This window comes from Phoenix dactylifera, chromosome 16 (assembly GCF_051530095.1).
Source record: "Phoenix dactylifera cultivar Ajwa chromosome 16, Ajwa_hap1_PhDact_Kaust_v1.1, whole genome shotgun sequence".
NCBI lineage: Eukaryota > Viridiplantae > Streptophyta > Magnoliopsida > Arecales > Arecaceae > Phoenix > Phoenix dactylifera.
The window spans coordinates 13,571,986-13,591,774 of NC_143205.1; the positions used below are offsets into that span (position 1 = coordinate 13,571,986).

Here is a 19,789-nt window from a genome sequence, read left to right on the forward strand (position 1 = left end):
GGACTTTTAGTTTATGATTTTTATTTTAATAATTTATTTGGCACAGTTGGGAAACGATTTGCAAGATAGGGAAACGATTGGACAGGTTCTTGACACTGGTTTCTAAATGAGGTATGGCTTGTGCGAGTTGTTAGAAAGAATCCATATACTTGATCACCAATATATATATATATATACACACACCATTAGATTTGCATCATGAGATTTGCATCGTAAGAATTGTATCGTGAGATTTACATCAATAGATTTAGTTTTTCATATAATGGTATGTTTTATATGATTTTCAATACAAATATACTTGTATGGTTATTATATGTATTAGATATTGAAAATATAATTATGTGAATAATGATATCTTGAATTTGAGAGAAATATCCTTTATAAGTAAAAATTGATTTAACAAGAGTAACATGTAAATCAAACGAATAAGATATGATTTGGACCAACCTCGTCATAGGATAGCCTCCACGAGCTTATACGCGGGATAGCCTTTACGGACTTATGCGTGAAATAGCCTCCACAAGCTATGCGTAGGATAGCCTCCATGGGCTTAAGTGTACGATTTTGTTTAATAATCTTTAACCAGGTCATGATTTTAGTTAGTCCAAAGCTGAAAAATATTTTAATAAAATCTAAAAATTAAGTTAACGAGAAATAGATGACATGATATAAAAAACTATTATTGAATAATTGGTTTAATTATATATATATATGCTTTTTGGATAAGATGATAATAAGAGCTTATGTACATGTTATTTGTACGAGCTTTTTAAATATTGATATGGTATTTATTTTATCTAGTATTATTTATTAATTATTTCCTTATTACTTATAATATAGCAGTTTCATATTCTTATTGGGTTGGAAAAGCTTATATTCTTCTATAGATTTTTTTTTTTTAGAGTTGCAAGAGGCGTAAATTCAAATAAGAGGGAAGTGAAATTTGTGTAGCTAGTATTTAGTTAGCTAGCTATCTTTTTTTTATTTTGCTGATATCAATGCACATCTGAAACTTACTAATTGAACTAGCTGAATATTTAATGTTAGTGGTTTTATTGGATTGATTTAATTATATTTGCGGGCATTATGTGGATATTGTTCACTTTAGGCTTAGCATATTCTCTAGAGTTTTTTTTTAGAAAATGTGCAATTATATCATGTGGCCAACTTGATAATAAGTTTGGGGCGTGACAATAGCAGGCTAGCGGCTTCGCCTGTTTAGGAGCTTAGGCTCTAATCTAGATGGGCAGGGGAGACATATTTGAATCCCTCCACAGTTAGGGCTGTTAACGAGCCGAGCCGAGCCCGAGCCTCCGCAGGCTCGGCTCGGCTCGTTTCACCAACTTTCCGGCTCGGGCTCGGTACCGAGCCCAGGATTGGGCTCGGGCTCGGGCTCGGGCTCGGGCGGCATAGCTCGGGCTCGGGCTCGTGAAGCTCGTTTGCCCGAGCCCGAGCCCGAGCCCGCCCCATCCCCAGCCCCATCCGGCCATCCCCGTCCCTGTCTCCGTCGACCGTCGGAGAGAAGAACGAGCAGCCGCCAGCCGAGCTCAGTTCCGGCGGTTCGTCGGAGATGAATGAAGGAAGGAAAGAGAAGAAGAAGAGAAGAAGGATAGAAAGAAATTAAAAAAAAGGAGAAGAATGACTCACCTTCTTCTTCTGAGACGAACGAAGGGCGGCGGAGGGAGCTCGGATCTGGAGAGCTCGCGGTCGTTAACAGCCCTAACGACCGGTGCCTTCTTCTGAGACGAACGAAGGGCGGCGGAGGGAGCTCGGATCTGGAGAGAGGGAGAGGGAGAGACGAACGAAGGCGACTCAGAAGAAAGAAATAAAAAAAGAGAAGACGCACCTCGTCGGCCGGTGCCTTCTTCTGAGACGAACGAAGGGCGGCGGAGGGAGCTCGGATCTGGAGAGCTCGCGGTCGTTAACAGCCCTAACGACCGGTGCCTTCTTCTTCTGAGACGAACGAAGGGCGGCGGAGGGAGCTCGGATCTGGAGAGCTCGCGAAAGCGACGATCGCCGGTGGAGGAGTCGGCAAAGAGGGGAAAAGAGAGAGGGGAGAAACGGAACCGAGCTCGGCATCGGCGGCGGAGGGAGGCAGCGAGTCATCGGCGACGGAGGAGAAAGGCGAGAGGGGAGGGGAGGGACACCCGGAGGGGAGGAGGGGAGGGATACCCGGAAGAGGGGAGGGGAGGGCACCGGAAGCTTCTGGAGAAACCCAGAAGAAAGGAGAAGAAAAAAAGAAAAAAAAAGAGGAGGTGGTCAGCCAGTCAGGTGGGAGGGAAGGATTAACGGATTGGGTTTGGATTAACGGGCTAAGTCCCAACCCAAACCAATCCAATTCGATTTTGGAGCTCTCTTTTGGGCTCGTTTGGGCTCGCGAGCTGCTCGGGCTCGAGCTCGGGCTCGGGCTCAGATTTAAACGGGCCTCATTTTGGGCTCGGGCTCGGGCTCGTTTGACTAACGAGCCGAGCTCGAGCCGGGCTTTTACCGAGCCGGGCCCGAGCCGAGTCCGAGCAGCTCGGCCCGTTTGACAGCCCTATCCACAGTCCACGCCTGCACGACGTGGGAGAACTAATAAACCAACAATTTGTCACTGTCTCTCTTAGCGTAGTTTCAAGGAGCTTCTCATTTTTCCGCTTTTTCTATTAGCTTTTATTTTAACTCCTCTTTTAATAGACAAAATTTCTGTATTTTCTTGAATTTTGAATATCCTAAATTCTTGCCTATTTTTCAGTCTATTTTTCTCCTTGGTTGCACGAACCATAATATTTTTTTTTTCTTTTACAATCTTGGAGATGATATAACATGAAACTATATATACATATAGTTAGATTTACTTTTACATATATTATTTTTTATATAAAAATATATTTTATAGAAAATATTTTTTATTTTTTTCAAACTTGGAAAATAATAACCTTGCCGAATTATTTCTAAACACCAAACTTGTGACTACAAGTAACTAAGTATGAATACTCCAATAGCATCGAAGAAATTCACGCTGTGAATTTGGTTGCCCTTAAAATGTTATTTCCACCATTTTGCTGGCACTTACCTCAATGTCCAAATGTATGGGATAAGCAACGTTGAAAATTGCATCTCCTCTTCCATGAAAACTATCCTACACAGACTTTTCAATTCACACCTATTTATTTCTGGTGCTCAAAAAATGAAGTTTCTTACTTCTTACGAGGAGCAAGTTGGATAGTTTTAGCAAAGAAAGGGTGGCATATGAGGTCGGGGTGCATCCTTTGTGGAGCTAGATCGGAAACAGTGTCTCACTTGCTCACAAGATGTCCTTTCACCAAGAGCATTTGGAGAACTTTCAAAACTCAATTGAATTGGAGAGGGTGGCCTCCACGGTTGGGGAGTCTCATCTTCAAAGAAGGGTGAGCATTGGCATCAGCTTCTGTGAAGCAAACTAGCATCTTTGGTCCTCCTTTCACTTCCTTTGTTCATAATTTTCTGCAAATATCTTCTTCTGATTTGATAAGGCAAGGTGGAAGTGCTTTACCTTCTCCTCTTCCAAACAAAAAGAAAAAGAAAAAGAAAAAGTAGAGAACATATGATCAACCATTTCAGGTGCTTGGTGGCACAACTCACAGCCCCTTAGATTCTTTCCAGTCTCCCTTCCAAGGATATCCTTAGTACTTAATTTCTTCTACAGAGCCACATGAAACATTTAAACTTTAAAGGCGCCTTCAGATTCTATATAGTAGAAGCAAAGCTGCATCTAATCCCTCTGATGTTGAGAAACTGATATAGTGAAGCAGCGAAGAAGGCTCTTCAGAAGATGTTGCTGCATGTCGTAGCAGCGGAGAGATCCAGCCAAGATTAACTGAGCCTTTGGCGGAGTCTGAGATCGGGCTGGTTCTAAACAGGACCGTGGTCCTACCTGGTCAATGTTGTGGTCTGCTCGGCCGGGATGGGACGATTCCTTACCCTGAGCAAGACGTTCCATTTGGCCCCCTATCAGCTCCTTTACCATCTTGTCTCTATATCAACTAGCCTTGCTACCGATTAAGAGATACAGGAGATAGGAGAGAAGTGGTCGGAAGAGCTTCAGGTTGAAAAGATAAGCTGATGAGAGTGGTCAACGGTGATTGTGCTCGGAAGAAGAAGTTGACGCTAATTGTTGACTTGGAAATAAGAAAGAAAGTCCATAGTGAAGTATTGTCGGAGTTTGTTCGGAGGAAGGGTCTTAGATGTCTAATTCAGACAGAAATTTTGCAAAAACAACAGAGATTTCAAAATAGGAGCGACAGTGAGAGAGCCATTTGAAAGTCCTTTAGATACTTTATATAGGATGAGGGTTGGCATCCGTTCCTAATGAGACGAACATGCGTCTTAATTGCCTGGTAAACGCAAACTTGCTACACGTTTTGCATTGTGGGCTAAGCTGTAATTGTTGTCCGTTGGAGAAAATTTAAAAAACTTTATGACACCTTAAATGAGGACATGTGGCGAGCTACTATCAATCAGCCCAGATAATAGTAAGAAAGGACCAGAGGCATGTCAAATATCATGTAGGGCTCATTTGGTTCACGAAAAATATTTTTCCTCGTAGAGATATGATTTCTGAAAAATAGATTCTTGAGAAAAGAATATCTGAAAAAGTACTTTTCGCATGTTTTGTTAACCATAGAAAAGTGAAAGATTTACAGAGTGCTTATGTTTGGTTGACCATCTACTTTTCTAAAAAAGTTATGTGTAATTCCTATTATACCCTTAATAAAAATTAGATCTTAATGCTTTGGATCAAATAAGAATAGCTGAAGGGCCTTTTTGAAAAAAAATAAAATATTTCGATTTTTGGCTTACGGAAAAGTAACTTTTCCATGAAACGTGGAAATCATATTTCTACGGAAATACAACTTTTTCGTCTCTATTCTTTGAAAACTCTAATCAAATAAGAGGCATTTTTTTACTTTTTCGTTGACCACACTTTTTTTTTTTCTTTTCGTGAACCAAACGGGCTCCCAGATTAGGGCTTATGAATAATTTTTCTTCAGGGCTCGTTTGGTTCGCGGGAAGTATTTTTCCTCCTAGGAATATGATTCCTGAGAATCAGATTCCTAGGAAGAGGATACCTAGGAAAGTACTTTTGGCATGTTTGGTTAACCATGGGAAAGTGACAAATTTCCAAAGTGCTTATGTTTGGTTGACTATCCACTTTCCTAGGAAAGTTATGTATAATTCCTATTATGCCCTTAATAAAAATTAGGTCTTTAATGCCTCTTTAATGCTTCTTTAATGCTGAAGGATCTTTTTGGAAAAAAATAAAAACGGAGTGATTCCCACCTCATGGGAAAGTAATTTTCCCATGTTTCTTATGGGAATCAAAGATACTTTGGCCAAGCCTTTCCACGGGCTCCATGTGAACCATGTTTTACACCGGGCTCAATCCTGGCACAGAATAATTGGGCTCGGTAGCATTATGATGCGGAGACCCGAGTCGACCGTTTTCGCCTCCGCACTCGCACCGCCCACCCATTTTCCTTTCCCGCCACATTTTCCTCGTCTTTCGAAACTCCGCGCCGCTTCCCAGGCTTCTTGAATCGAAAAATAAAAGCGGAAACAAATTCCTTTGGCTCGAAGGCAGGGAAGGTGGAAGCGCCGCGGCCAGGCATGAACGCCGCCTCTAAGCCCATCTGCACCATCTGCTATGAAGACCTCAACCTCATCGTCGAAGAAGTCCAAGCCATCCCCATCTGCGGCCACGTCTTCCACGAGCTCTGGTACCCACCTCTCTCTTATCTCTTCCCCTCCCTCTTCTTCTCTCCGTAGATTTCTTCTAATATCTCTCATCTGTTTCAATAAACAAAGCATCCAACAATGGCTGGAATACTGCCCGGAAGGGAAGAAGCCCACCTGTCCCGTCTGCAAGCAGTTCTGCGCCCATCACTCCCCCATCCGCCTCTACTTCCAGTCCACCGGCGACCCCCCACAATTTCCCTCCTCCCAGAAGCTTTCTTCCGAGGCTGATGCCGAGGCATTGACTGAGGAGGTAAGGAGACTGGAGTTGAAGCTTTCGGCCCTCACCTCCAATTTCGAGAACCAGCAGACGCATCTCAGCAAACTGAATGATGAGGTATGAATCCGAATTTCTTTTTTTTTTTCTTCTCCTCTTTAATGCAAGTTTGTTTAATATAATATTGCTTCAGGTGACTGCATGGAAAGAGTTGGCGAAAAGGGAGGAGGCAAGAAGAGAAGAGATCATGAAAGAGAAAGAGTGCGTCCAGCAGTTTCTACATATGAAAATAGAGGTGGTATTTTATTGTTTTTTTTTTTTTGATGCTGATTCGGAGTTATCGGTCTTTATTGTAATGTTCTATGTTGACAAGAGGCTGCTTGGGCCAGGAACTGTCTAGGAAATCGTTGGAGTGCACGAAGCTATATGAGAGGAGTTTGGGTTTGGCCAAGGAGCTTGCTGCCCTTAAACTGTATGAGTTATTGCTCCAAAAAAAAAAGACTCGTATATTTGGCTTGCAATGGTCATCATTTTCTCATTCTTATTAGCTTCCTACTTCCTAATGGTTCAGGGCAACAGATCTGAACTTGGAGGAGGAAGAGATGGTGAAACTTGCATCGCTTGGTCATGGTGGCAACCATGAGAATGCAGTACAGGTTCTGAAGAGGTCCCTTGCCCTTCGCAATAAGTAAGTTTTTTAATGCTTTAAAAAATTTAAGTTTTTTAATGCTCTAAGAAATTTATCTTGTTCATGATTTTTTTAGTGGCTAATTGGTGAGAAGTAGAGCTTAGTTATATCAATTTGAATCAACTATGATAGCAAATGAGAACATGTTTTTTGCCATCTTTTATTTTGTTTGGAAATATTGTTTAGAGGGCACAAAAGACAGATCCATGATTTGCTTTTTACAAAGTGGCATTCACACATGCACTGCATGCAACTTGATTAAGAGGTTGCAATGATTGATAAATAGGTGTGATCCATGCCTTGAGGGTTTGCATTGTCCCATGGATGGTACTCTTACAACAGAAAACATCGATGTTGCAGTGAAAGGAGAGACCAAACAGAAGAGGCGTAAGAGGTTGATTTAAACTTGGAAGGTGGATTACATCTCCTTATAATAGTAGAGATGTACTATGGTTGATTCACTCCATGGTTACCTGGTTTGTTTGGTTCAAGTTTGAATTTGTAATTTGCAATTTGCTCTTAAAAAGGGCACCTTAATGCACCAGGCTCCTGCCATTGCGGCATTTGAGGAGTGTCAAATTTATGCAGCTTTACCCGATGTACACAGAGAGTGTTTTGTGTTTTGTACTTGTGGCACCCAAGCCGCAATTCTCTTCAATTGGATTCAATTAAAGTAGGATGAAAAAAATTCATTTTTATTAAGTTTCATATATTCTAATAGCAAATTTTATTTTGATTTATTAAATATGCATAAGAAAATGGTTTGTATTTATCAAAATATATGAGATGAGTTATATAGATTTTTTTTAGAAGGAGATCTAGAAAAAGCTACATACATAGGAAATTTACTATATCTTGAAGATAATTGAATGACTTTTCATATAAAATTCTTAATTTGCTTAATATTTCATCTTGACCTTTGCCTGCCATGTCCCCTTAGCATTGTAAACTACCATTAAGAAGACCCTTTGCAGCCTTTTGGCTGTCCAGGTCTTGAGGCCTAATGATGGTGGTTTTGCTTCCTATTAAGGTTGCAACCAACCATTCTTTTTGATAAGTTAAACCATCTTTTTCTCCTTCTTAAATTTGGGGTTTGCTTTTGGTGTGGAGAAGCAAGGCATTTCAACTGCAAATGTAGAAATGCTCTAACCTTCTTCTCTTGTGGTAGCTTTGATCATGATCATTTTCACCGCCCCACTTTTGATCCACTAATTCCCTCTTTGCTTGCCTTTTGCTTCACCTTGTCCATCTACTCCACCAACATGCCCTCCCCCTCTCTTTCTGTACCAATGGCAGACATTGACTTTCCTCTTGCTGACCTAGGAAATGGTTTGGTGCCTCTCCTATTTCAACAATGTGCATACATTTATGTGGAAGATGTTGACTTGGTAGAATGGTGCTTGTAGTGAATGACTCAAGTATTTTTTTCTCATGAAATAAATTGCCACATTTTATGCTATAATGTTTGATGAATCAACGACCAGAAGTTCTTCATCTCCTTGCCTTTGAGGCTGGAGATTATTAGGCTCTTTTATTATGAGATTCTTAATATGGCCAATTCACTCTCTCCTATCAACATTGGTGTATTCAAGAGTCGCCTATAGCTTCTCCAATCTCCTTTTTGTCAATCACAGGTTTGTTACCAAGATTTCTAGTAGTTTTAGGATTCTTCACCAAGTTAGCGAACTATATATTTTAGGGCTAGTGGATTTTTCATGCCTTTTTTAATTGATTTCATAGAATTGACTAACTACATTTCTCAAATCATGGATGTTAAATTATTGGAGATGTCAAATTTTAAGTTAGAGTTGATATTCTTGACATTACTTCTGTTTCCCTTTGATCCCTTTGGATCCATTAAAGTGGCCTTAGGAAGATTTTGACTCATGGTTCGTTGTACCGTTTCAAACCACATGACTTCGGATGTACGAAGCTGAACTAATATGGAACTGGAAAGGTTCTCTATATTAGGTATAGAGGCTGAACCCTCCCTAACTCAATTAAACGCCCTCCTCGCCCCTCCCTCGTTCACTTGTGAACACTGCCCTAGCGCCCCCTTCATTGCTGTTGCTTGCGATAGTCTGAGAGTGGTAAGCTTCTCACCCTCTCCCTCTTTCTTTCTATCCTGCACGCTTGCTTAGCTTAGGGTTAGGGTGTTCCGACCCTTGCCTATCCTTCCTTTTTTTCTTGCTCGCTCTCTCACTAGGGTTAGAGTTAGGGTTCCCTCAGCTCTCTCCCTTCCCCTCCCTGCCTCATTCCTTTTCTCCCATTCTCCCTCTCCGTCTAACTTTCCCTATATTGGTATGCCCCATTATGGCATGGTATGGATCTGTTCTATGTTGAACTAGTCGCCGGTTCATACACCATCCAATATCGGTTCGGAGAAGTTTGCTTCGACTAGTTTAATTTTTTTGGTGAAGGTGGTGATGGTTCTAATAATAGTAATATCAGCTTCTGTAATAGCATTGTTGTTAAGTGTTCAATTTTGCTGACTTGGGTGATCCTCCATGCCGTAAGGACTTCACTTTTGTATGGTTGTGTTTGATAAGTGTATCACTTTGGATCCTATCTAATTCATTCCCTACTTACCATTATGTTTTTTTTCACTTTTATTCTCTCGCTTACCTTTGTTAAATTCAATTTTCTCAATCCCTCCCCACGTACCCTATTCTCCCTTTTGTCCCTTCGGTTGTGGTGTCGCCCTCTTCAACCTTGCCACCCCGACTTGTCTCTTTTTTGAACTAGGCTGATCCTTATCCTAATTCTCTCATTAACTCTTCAATTAGATAATAAATTTTCTTTGTGATGGTTCTAACAATAGCAATATTAGCTTCTGTAGTAGCTTTGTTGCTTAAGTGTTCAATTTTGCTGACTTAGGCGATCCTCCATATTGTAAGGACTTCACTCTGTATAGTTGTGTTTGATAAGTGCATCACCTTGGATCTTATCTAATTCATTCTCTATGTACCATTCTGCTTCCTTTCACTTTTATTCTCTCCCTCACCTTTGTTAAGTTCAATTCTCTCAATCCCTTCCCACCTATCCCACTCTCCCTTTTGTCCCTTCGGCTTTGGTGTTGCCCTCTTCAACCTTGCCACCCCTACTTGTCTTTTTTTTTGAACTAGAGTGATCCTTATCCTGATTCTCTCATTAACTCTCCAATTGAGATAATAATTTTTTTTGCATGTCACTAGGATAATCATTCATGCTTCTCTATCATGTATTTGCCATCTCTCTTCACTTCTTCTAGAGTTCCAAACTAAAAAAATAGAAAGAAAACCAAATCCACCAACCAAAATTCCTATCAATCCAAGAGATAGAATAGAGAAAAGGAACAAATAAACGAAAAGAATAAAAAAATAAAACTAACTCTAATCTTAACTGTCTTCCTTACGAGAAATTTGAACAAACTCTAACCCAAACCCTTGCCGTTGGCCTTCTTTGGGCTCCTCAACCCTTTGAGGTCAGGAAGCCCCTGCCTTGCCCTACCTCTATTTCCACCCCCCTCTCTCCCTCTCGTTTTTGCGAGTTATATTTCTTTGATTATTACTTAGAAAACCTTGTGAAAGGAAACTAAATTAAATAAAGAACCTTTTGTGAAAAGAACTTTTGACAATATAAGCATGCAATCATTAAAATATAATGAGAGAAATAACAAAGTAATAGGTGACCTAGACTTGGACAACGCGAGTTGTTGCTGTCTTCTCATGCGGGGGCCTTTGCAATATGGCTCTTTTGGCTTCTCTCTTACAAGCACGATCTTGGTAAAGAAAAAAGTTTCATGATTACTCTTATGCCAAAAATTTAAGATGAAAATTTAAGAAACCAAATACATTAAATGAATAAGAAAAAAGCTTGTGGAAAAAGAGAGAGAAGTGGTATGTTGGCTATTGTAACAGAGTTAATTGGGGGCTTTGAGAGGAAGTGAATGAGAGGATTCCCACCCCTTTCCTACTAACCATTCACCTTGTTTTATAGAGTTTCTTCTTGGGCTTTTTAGTTCCACTAGAAAGGCTTTATTTATAGTGATTCTCTCTCCTTTCAAGGCTTTTCATTTCAAGAACATCTTGATTGACACTTTATTTCTTAGATCTTGTCTTATTTTCTTTATTCCATTAGCTGCAAGTGCTTAAAAAGTGCTTGACTTAACAAGAACTCTGTTACCAAATCTTCTGCATTTAAGGTAGGCTGCCTCATGTCTTCACCACTCTTAACTCCCTCGGACTCCAAGACTTATTGGCTGTAAAGAAACTTGACCTGCTGAACTTTTGGATCTTGGAAAGCAATTTGGTTTTATATTTAAGAAAAACTTCAGCTAGTTTGCTTTGAACACTCTCAAATAAGAGGAACTTAACTAGGTGATGGTTTTTGTTGCTCGATTTTTGTGAAATTAATATCGATAGACCTTTGATGATCTTCACCAAAACTTGACCTTAACAAGCTTCTCCACCCTTCTTGTTTTACTTTTTCTTGTCCTCTTCATCTCTCTTTCTTTTTTGTCTGGGACTTTGGGTTGTGTTCCGTGAGAACCTTTTCTGTTTTTTTTTCCTTTTGGATCTTTGCTGCATGTGGCTTTCGGTGCTCTTTTTAGTGTAAAGATCACCTGATGTTTTCCATTATAATGCCTGTAATGGCCATAATAGTACATGATTCTATTGTTAAAAAATTGTAATATGATAGGGTTTTGATTTTATCTTATATTTTAAATAATGCCATTGTTATTCTCGAATGATTTCAAAGTATATCCATATCTTGGGAGGTGGAGCTGTATTTTGAGGCAAATTTCCCTTTAGCCTACTAGTGCCTGTTTTCTTCATGCTATGCATAACGGATCGAGATACATCCATGTATAGCCAGGTATTTCCATTGCATTTATCCCAAAACTCAGATTCTGAGAAGCACTTGTACAATCTCAACATACTCTAAGGGAAAATGAGACCACTATGGGTGTTGAGCATGTAACAGCTAGTCTCTTCAAAAATCCAGTGTGCATGATTTGGTCTTTTATAATACTCTAAAAATGCCACCATCGGTCATTTGAAATTCTGATTACGATGAAGTATTGGACAGTGATGTTGGGAGAATGTCAATTATTTTCTTATTGCATGCTTGTAAGTTTCTTAGTCTTCCATGGGATTTATTGTGTGTTCCAGTTTTGCAACAGGTACTCTAACTAAGGCAATTGTGACTGATAAAAAAGAGCATCAATTAACTGTATTTTATTAAACCTTGCATGGCTTTTATAGGAGCTATAAGGAACTGTTGGCTCAATGCAACCTCTTAGGAAGGGCAGAGACTCGCAGTCAGATGAAACTTGGTAAGGCTAAAGAAAAGATAACAAAACTTCGAGTAAGTTACTTACTATCCCCATGCTGTTTTTATATGTATTTTCAAACAATTAAACTGGAAAGTCTTGTTGTTTATTAACTATTTCAGTTACGATTGCAAGAGGTGGAGGGGGCTCTTGAAGAAAAAGAGAATGAAATCCTGAGGAATTTGAAGGCTTCAAAAAGAATTAAAACTGAAGGGATAAATTTCAGTTGTGTCAATGGGAACCTAAGTTATCCATGCACTGACAATCATTTATTGGAAGATCAAACTGAGAAGCCTGCTGAGCATGACCCCCATCATTTTAAAGGAAGTGCCAAAGGTCCTGTACTCCAAAACAATTTGATTTCATCTAGTTTCAAGGATAACGACTATGTAATAGATCTAGATGCTGATTCTAGCTTCCTTATGGATGAGGTTGCTCTTGAACCATCTACAAACTTATTTAAGCATTCAACTCCTATTTCTGTTGGCAAAAATCAAGCTGAATCTGACAAGAATGAAGATCTCCATAAGTCATCTATGTCGGGGGATGCTTATCCTAATAAACAGGCTTCCTCTACTTACAAGCATATCAGGCATGAATCCTGGACCTCAAGCATTAATATCAATAATGATGAGAAGGGTTCTCTGGAAAGAGTTGTAGAGAGAAATGCAGCACAGATACCTAATACAGAGGCTTCCTCCACTTACAAGCGCATTAGGCATGAATCCTGGAACTCAGGCATTAATATGAAAAATGATGAGAAGGGTTCTCTAGAAAAAGTTGTAGATAGAAGTGGGACGCAGATAGAAAGTTTGTCTCGGACTAAAGAAATTTTGCTTATTGATGATATTGCCAGGCAATCACCTTCAATGGCAATCAAAAGGGAAACTCAGGCTCATGATTCAGTTGCTTCCCCTGGTAAGTCTTTACTTTCTCAGAATCAGGGAGTGGTAAAAATGACTTGATTAGTACAAGGTTTCAAGATGATCATCAAGTTCCTTGTTAGCAGAAAGTTGTTTACTTTCCCTAACTTTTTAAACATGTCAAAATGGAACATTCACCACTTAGGTAAGGAAACCATATATCTACCTTTTTTTTTCTTAATTTGTCAGTTAAGATTTAGTGCTTACAACTTGCTTAGAAAAGTGATGTGATGGTGTTATACTATTTATTTTAAAAAAGATCCCAAAGTACCTGTCAAGCTAAAATGCCTTAAGGACTCTTCAGACCATATATTGTGTACACTTTTTATGCTTTTTTTCAGGCTGTCAAAGCTTTAGCCTGTTCACAATTAGAGTGAAAAGAGCAGGGCTATGACCAACTTTAACAATTCAAGTCCTGACTAGCAGGCTGGCATTCAAGTAATTGATTCTTGTTGAGAAAACCATTCAAAAACCAACAAGCAGGCTGGCATTCAAGCATTCAAGTAATTGATTCTTGTTGAGAAAACCATTCAAGTCCTGACTAGCAGGCTGGCATTCAAGTAATTGATTCCTGTTGAGAAAACCCTGCTTATTGAGCAACAATGCCCCTGACAACTCATTGCCCATCTAGTAATCCAATAAATTTTGAACTGGTTTTCTTTGCGGCTCCCTACCAGATTAACTTGAGCTTAAATTAAACTACAGGAACTGTACATGGTCCTTTAGAAATAAAATTTCTATGTGGTTCGTTCTTTAAAGTGGTCATTTCACCTGTAAGTTTATGCATTTCACTTGAACTGATTTACATTGGTTGTAAATAATTCTACTCCTTCCCGTGCACTATAATTCATAGGTGATGCATGGTTTCCTGGTGGAATCTTTGGTCCTGAAGGTGGCAACAGAAGTGTGGGGAAGTGGTGCAAGCAGGTTTCAAACGTTTCCTTGTATCTTAGAATGCAAGCATCAAAGAGAAATGAGGATTTGATTGCAGTTGGAGCTGATGGGAGAGGTGGAAGGGTCAAAGTGCTGAGAGCTCATGACCAGGTATAAGAACCACTGTTTTGAAGTTTTTTTTCTTTTATACTTTTTAGAGAAAAAGTAGAGCATTCATTTGTAAGCAAGCAACAGAATCCTCTGTTTGGTTTATTCCATTCTTATACCTGAGTACCTCACATTTCTTCATGGTCTTCATGCAGGTCAATAAGTCACAAGCATCACAGTCAAAGAATTATCATGGAGCGAAACAAAGTGGTCAATCTCAGATTGATCATTTCTTTGGGAAGTCTGAAGGCTAATTGTACATTCACAGGAGAAAGTGGCCATAGCAAAACCCTCAAGAGTTAAGAGATTTAGATTCGAGGTTTTAGAGACACTGATTGGAGGACAACCGAAATGGAGATAAATTTATTACTCAGATAATCTCCGTCCTCACAGAAGGCAGTAGTAAACAGGTCATAATTTTACTGCATAATGTTTCTATTTATCAAACTCTGGTTTTTTGAACTCTGCACAACCTTAAGTGGCTAACTGGAATGCTGAACCAAAGTAAACTTTTTCTGTTTTGGAGAACAAGTTAGATAAATCCATGGACATTCTTTTCTAAGTCCACACTAAATCCCCCTCTCCAAGCATTTCACTGTTACCCGCCTGTGTGTAAATGACTGCTCGCCCATCTGCTGATTGATATTTAGCTCCAGTTGTCTAAAATGGGTAGGATGCAGGTTAAGCCTGTTTTGCACCCAGAAAATGACCGTGGCTGATCAACCTGACGCCTGTGTTTAGTTGGCAATCCACTCCAATGGCTTTCAATTGAGCACAAGCTCATTGCCATTATATATAGAGTATAACAAGTTATCTCTTCAACAATCATTTTAAATTATTTGGAACTTAAGATTCAGACTTGAGCATGGCTGAGCAGTTGAAAATGAGCCATTCACGAAAACCTTGTTCAAATGGTGCACCGAATCTCTTGGTCATTTTGGCTGATCAAACTTTCTGGTGTTGAGGGAATTCAGTGGCCTGGATTAGCTTCCAAATTACAACGTAGACTAGTTTCTGGTGAGAATTAAACCCAAATCTTCCATCATCACCTGAACTGTGGTTTTCGAAGAGTCAGGCCAAGTTATTGAGTGCACGTCGTGATTTGATTGTGTTAAGTTGGTACCATGTCTACCTTCAGCTCGATCCGACTTCAAAGGTAGCCAAGTAATGACGCATTCAAACACATTGAACCCAGCCACAAACTAGACTCAATTCTCCATCAGTAATACTAAAGTTTATCTTCCGAATCTCACCTAATGTGATACGCCAACTTTTTAAAGGAGCCAATCTGTCCAAAGCCAACATTCCTAAGACTTCCAAAAACTACTTGCAAGTCAAATATTTTAGATCATGGAATCATCTTATCCTCCCATAATTATACCATAACGTGACTGCAAGTTTGTTTCTTTGCAATGAAGGAAAACAAAAACAAAAGAAAGAGAGAAGATAGTGAAGAACATTACTTGGTCAGTATAAAAACTTGGCATTCTCCCCCACCAAAGGCCTGCTTTCCCTTGCCTATCATGGCTCTCTCCCTGATGAGAAGAAGAACACAAGCATCCCGCCCGGTCATGGAGAAGCAAACTCTCTCAACGACAAAGCCAAGGGGGTGTCTTCAAATTCCCACCACCTTCTTTCTGTTTATCCTCCTCTCCTTCTGGTGCTACTCCTTGCTAGTGACCAACTCCTTCCACCTCTGTGTCTCCTCCCGGAAAGTCCACCATTACTGCATCTCTGGCGGCGCCAATCCCCGCTTCGATTTACTTGAAGTACTGGACTCCCTCAACATCCCCACCAACCGAAACCGTACCATTATCCACAACCAAGCCGGTGGCAATCGGAAGGACGAGATAGCCAATGCCGTCAAGGTGGTTGAAGAACAAGTGCAAGAACAGCGCTCCTGGGCATCGAAAGGCATGCATGTCGAAACCCAAAGATCATGCGATAATCGGGGTATCTTCGTCTACGATCTCCCCTCAAAGTTCAATAGAGATCTCATGGCACAATGCCGAGATCTTCTCCCATGGACCGACCTCTGCGAGTACTTCGCCAACGACGCCATGGGGCAGCCGATGCCTCAGCTCGGCAAGGGTTGGTATCAAACGCATCAGTATTCTCTCGAGCCCATCTTCCATTCGAGGATCTTAAACCAACCTTGCAGGGTTCATGACTACAACAATGCCAAGCTCTTCTACGTTCCCTTCTATGGAGGCCTCAGCATCCTCAGGTGGCACTTCAAGAACGTGTCGAGCGACGTCAAGGACATGATCGGCGTTGAGTTCGTGAAGTGGCTCGAGGACCAGCCACCATGGACCCGGAGCTCCGGCAAGGACCACATGTTTGTGCTTGGAAAGATCTCGTGGGACTTCCGGCGTAACGGGCACAACGCATGGGGGAGCAACTTCTTGTCGCTGGACGCCATGCAAGCCCCATACAAGTTCTTGATCGAGCGCCAGCCATGGGAGCCGAATGAAATCGGCATCCCCCACCCGACGTACTTTCACCCGCACGACGACACCGACATTGCTGCATGGCAGAGGAGAATCATCAGCTCGTGGCGGCGGAGCCTCGTGAGTTTTGCGGGGGCGGCACGGCCGGAGGCCGCGGAGAGCATCAGGTCGGTGCTTATAGGACAGTGCGTGTCGAGAAGCGACCACTGTAGGTTTCTTGATTGCGCAACTGGTTCATGCTTGAGACTGGAAGCGGTCGTGTCGCTGTTCATGGAGTCGGAATTCTGCCTGCAGCCGCCGGGGGACAGCCCGACGAGGAAGTCGGTGTTTGACAGCTTGGCGTCTGGTTGCATTCCGGTTCTGTTCAGCCGGTACACGGCGTACTATCAGTACACATGGCACTTGCCGGAGAACCACCGGAAGTACTCGGTGTTCATTGATGAGGAGGAGGTGAGAGAAGGGAAGGTGGACGTGATAGAGAAGTTGAAGGAGGTCTCCTTGGAGGAGAGACATGAGATGAGGAGGTTTATAGTGTATGAGCTCATGCCGGGCTTGGTTTATGGGGACTCAAATGCGAACTTTGAGAAGTTCCGTGATGCGTTTGACATTGTCCTGGATAACTTGGTCGATAGGGTCACTACGAGGTCACGATAGTATAGTTGGCTTTTCATTTAATTTTATTATTTCTTTTTTGGGTCAAAGAAATTACATACAAGGAGAAGAGGGCTTAGCTTGTCCATGTGTTCAAGCTTTTGGTCATATGAATATAATTGGGTTTTGAGGAAGATATGGATATTATTTAATTATCTAAAATTTTGTGACTTTAAAGTGAAGTCGGCAAGCAATTTGCGGATTTCATGTAAAAATTATAAAATTGTGGTTGGACCTCTATTTCTTTCGAAACAGAAAAAGCAGGTCGGCCGAGGCAAAATATTATATGTAATAAATCAGATATACTCTCATAATCCTAGGGCTTTTCATAGTCGCTCATACGTAGTAGGTCCTTTACCGACTCCCATCCCCACCTATTCTTATTTTCAATTTCAAGCTGCGCATCTACGAGGAGATGAGAGTTCTCAGACCGTTCGTTTGGCCGATCCCCATTCACGCACCAGAAGATTTCCTCGTCACCGCAACGACCAGCGAGAGAGTCAAGGAAACCAACAAATAATTGCTCCTGCTCCTCCTCCTCAACCGAGCATTGTTTCACTTTCCCATCTTCTTCCATCCCCGCCGCCATCTTACTCTCCCAAAAATTATTAGATTTTCGTAGTCATAAACCATGCTCGATTGGATCTTCCTCTTCCTCACCATCTCTCTATGCTTAGCCTCTAGATTACTCCTCTCCAAACAATGGAACACCTCGAAAAAGAGGCAAACCCCCCTACCCCCGGGCCCAAGATATAGTCTCATCCTGAGCCCCATGTTCTGGCTCCGTCGTTCCCTCTCCGGCCTCGAATCCATCCTCCGCTTCCTCCACACCAAGTACGGCCCCATCCTCACCGTCCGCATCATCTCCCGCCCGGCCATCTTCGTCGCCGACCGCGACCTCACCCACCAGGCCCTCATCCAGGCCGGCGCCGCCTTTGCCGACCGCCGGGACGACACCGAGGCCACCCGCCTCCTCAACAGCAACCGCCACAACATCAGCTCCGCCCCCTACGGCCCCCTCTGGCGCCTCCTCCGCCGCAACCTCGCCGCCGAGATCCTCCACCCCTCCCGCGTCAGGCTCTTCGCCCCCGCCCGCCGCTGGGTCCTCAGCATACTCGTTACCAACCTCAAAGCCAAGGCCGAGACAGGGGACGGGGTGGTGGTGGTCATGGAGGGCTTCCAGTACGCCATGTTCTGCTTGCTGGTGTTCATGTGCTTCGGCGAGAGATTGGACGAGAAGGCCATCAGAGACATCGAAGCCATCCAGAGGCTTCTGCTCTCGTCCTTCATTAAATTCAACGTCTTCTCTTTTCTTCCCACGATTACGAAGCTCGTGTTCAGAGAGAGGTGGAATTTACTCTTAGCTATCCGCCAGAAACAAGAAGAAATCTTCATCCCTTTGATAAGGGCGCGAAAGGGCCGGAAGCAGCAGCCCGGCGACGGCGACGGCGAAGGCGAGGACGACGGCCACGGAAGCTTTGTCTACTCGTATGTAGATTCTCTTCTTGGTCTGCAGCATCCTGAGGATGGAGGGAGGAGGCTTAGCGAGGGTGAGATCGTGAGCCTCTGCTCTGAGTTCTTGAACGCGGGTACCGACACGACGGCGACGGCGTTGCAGTGGATCATGGCGAACCTTGTGAAGCACCAGGAGATGCAGGCGAAGTTATTGGAAGAAATTGAGGGGGTGGTGGGGAGCGACGTAGAGGAGATCAAGGAGGATGACCTGCAGAAGATGCCGTATTTGAAAGCAGTGATCATGGAAGGGCTGCGGCGGCACCCGCCGGCCCACTTCGTGCTGCCGCACACGGTGACGGAGGACGTGACTTTGAATGGATATTTGATACCGAGAGGCGCTTCGGTTAATTTTACGGTGGCGGAGATGGGTTGGGATGGAAAGGTGTGGGAGGAGCCCATGGAATTTAAGCCGGAGAGGTTCTTGGCCGGCGGGTCGGGTGAGGGGGTGGACATAACGGGAAGCAGGGAGATCAAGATGATGCCGTTTGGGGTGGGGAGAAGGATGTGCCCCGGGCTCGGGCTGGCGATGCTTCACCTCGAGTACTTTGTGGCCAATTTGGTGAGGGAATTCGAGTGGAAGGCAGTAGATGGAGAAGCGGTGGATTTGTCTGAGAATTTCGAGTTCACGGTTGTAATGAAGAATCCTCTTCGTGCTCGAATCTTGTCCCGGAGGACTCTCGAATCTTTTCACGATACACTTAAACGGTGAATGCTGAGCGTCTCAGATCTCACAGTTCCAAATAAATTCTAGAAAGCCTGTGCCTAGCCATGTTGCATGGGTCTCCATGGATCCTTGATGGTATGTATCTAATCTTGGAAGATTGTATTATGCTTGATGGGACGAGACGCGCTCTTAATGAACATTGTACCCTCTTTATATTTTAATGAACATTGTACCTTTTTTATATTTTAATAAACATTGTACTTCATGGGACCCTCCCTCTCCTCTGCATAGAGAGAGAATTCTTCTCGGTTGAAACGGAAAAGCTGGCGTATTTTTTTTTTTATACAGCGACTCACGAGCACGAGTGCATGCAATAAAACAGGAAAGGTTGGTACACCATATGATCTTTATGATCCAAGCTTGAGCCGATTTGGCTATTAGGTTTGAGTTGAGGGTCGACCTCAAGTAACAAAATACTTAGCTCGTAAAATTTAAAAATTTAATTAAATATAAATATTTATAATAATATTTTTTATTTTATTTATAATATAAATATTATTAATTAATAATTT

At 42.2% G+C, this 19,789-nt stretch overlaps 2 protein-coding genes and 1 pseudogene across 3 annotated transcripts; all 3 read left to right on the forward strand.

The window, feature by feature from the left end:
- Positions 1-5,550: 5,550 nt before the first annotated feature.
- On the forward strand, positions 5,551-14,499 carry LOC103712436 (RING/U-box superfamily protein). Its single transcript, XM_008798958.5, has 9 exons — positions 5,551-5,738; positions 5,827-6,091; positions 6,165-6,266; positions 6,361-6,443; positions 6,543-6,659; positions 11,906-12,008; positions 12,096-12,891; positions 13,750-13,940; positions 14,093-14,499. The coding sequence occupies exons 1-9, from the start codon at positions 5,629-5,631 to the stop codon at positions 14,189-14,191; spliced, it is 1,866 nt and encodes a 621-aa protein (XP_008797180.3). The 5' UTR covers positions 5,551-5,628; the 3' UTR covers positions 14,192-14,499.
- A 732-nt stretch (positions 14,500-15,231) lies between these two features.
- On the forward strand, positions 15,232-17,169 carry LOC103712478 (xyloglucan-specific galacturonosyltransferase 1-like). Its single transcript, XM_008799008.5, has one exon. The coding sequence runs from the start codon at positions 15,350-15,352 to the stop codon at positions 17,039-17,041; it is 1,692 nt and encodes a 563-aa protein (XP_008797230.4). The 5' UTR covers positions 15,232-15,349; the 3' UTR covers positions 17,042-17,169.
- A 37-nt stretch (positions 17,170-17,206) lies between these two features.
- LOC120104177 (cytochrome P450 89A2 pseudogene) lies at positions 17,207-19,487 on the forward strand (annotated as a pseudogene). The gene has a single exon (XR_016398716.1). The product of XR_016398716.1 is annotated as a cytochrome P450 89A2 pseudogene (transcript).
- The last annotated feature ends 302 nt before the right edge of the window (positions 19,488-19,789 follow it).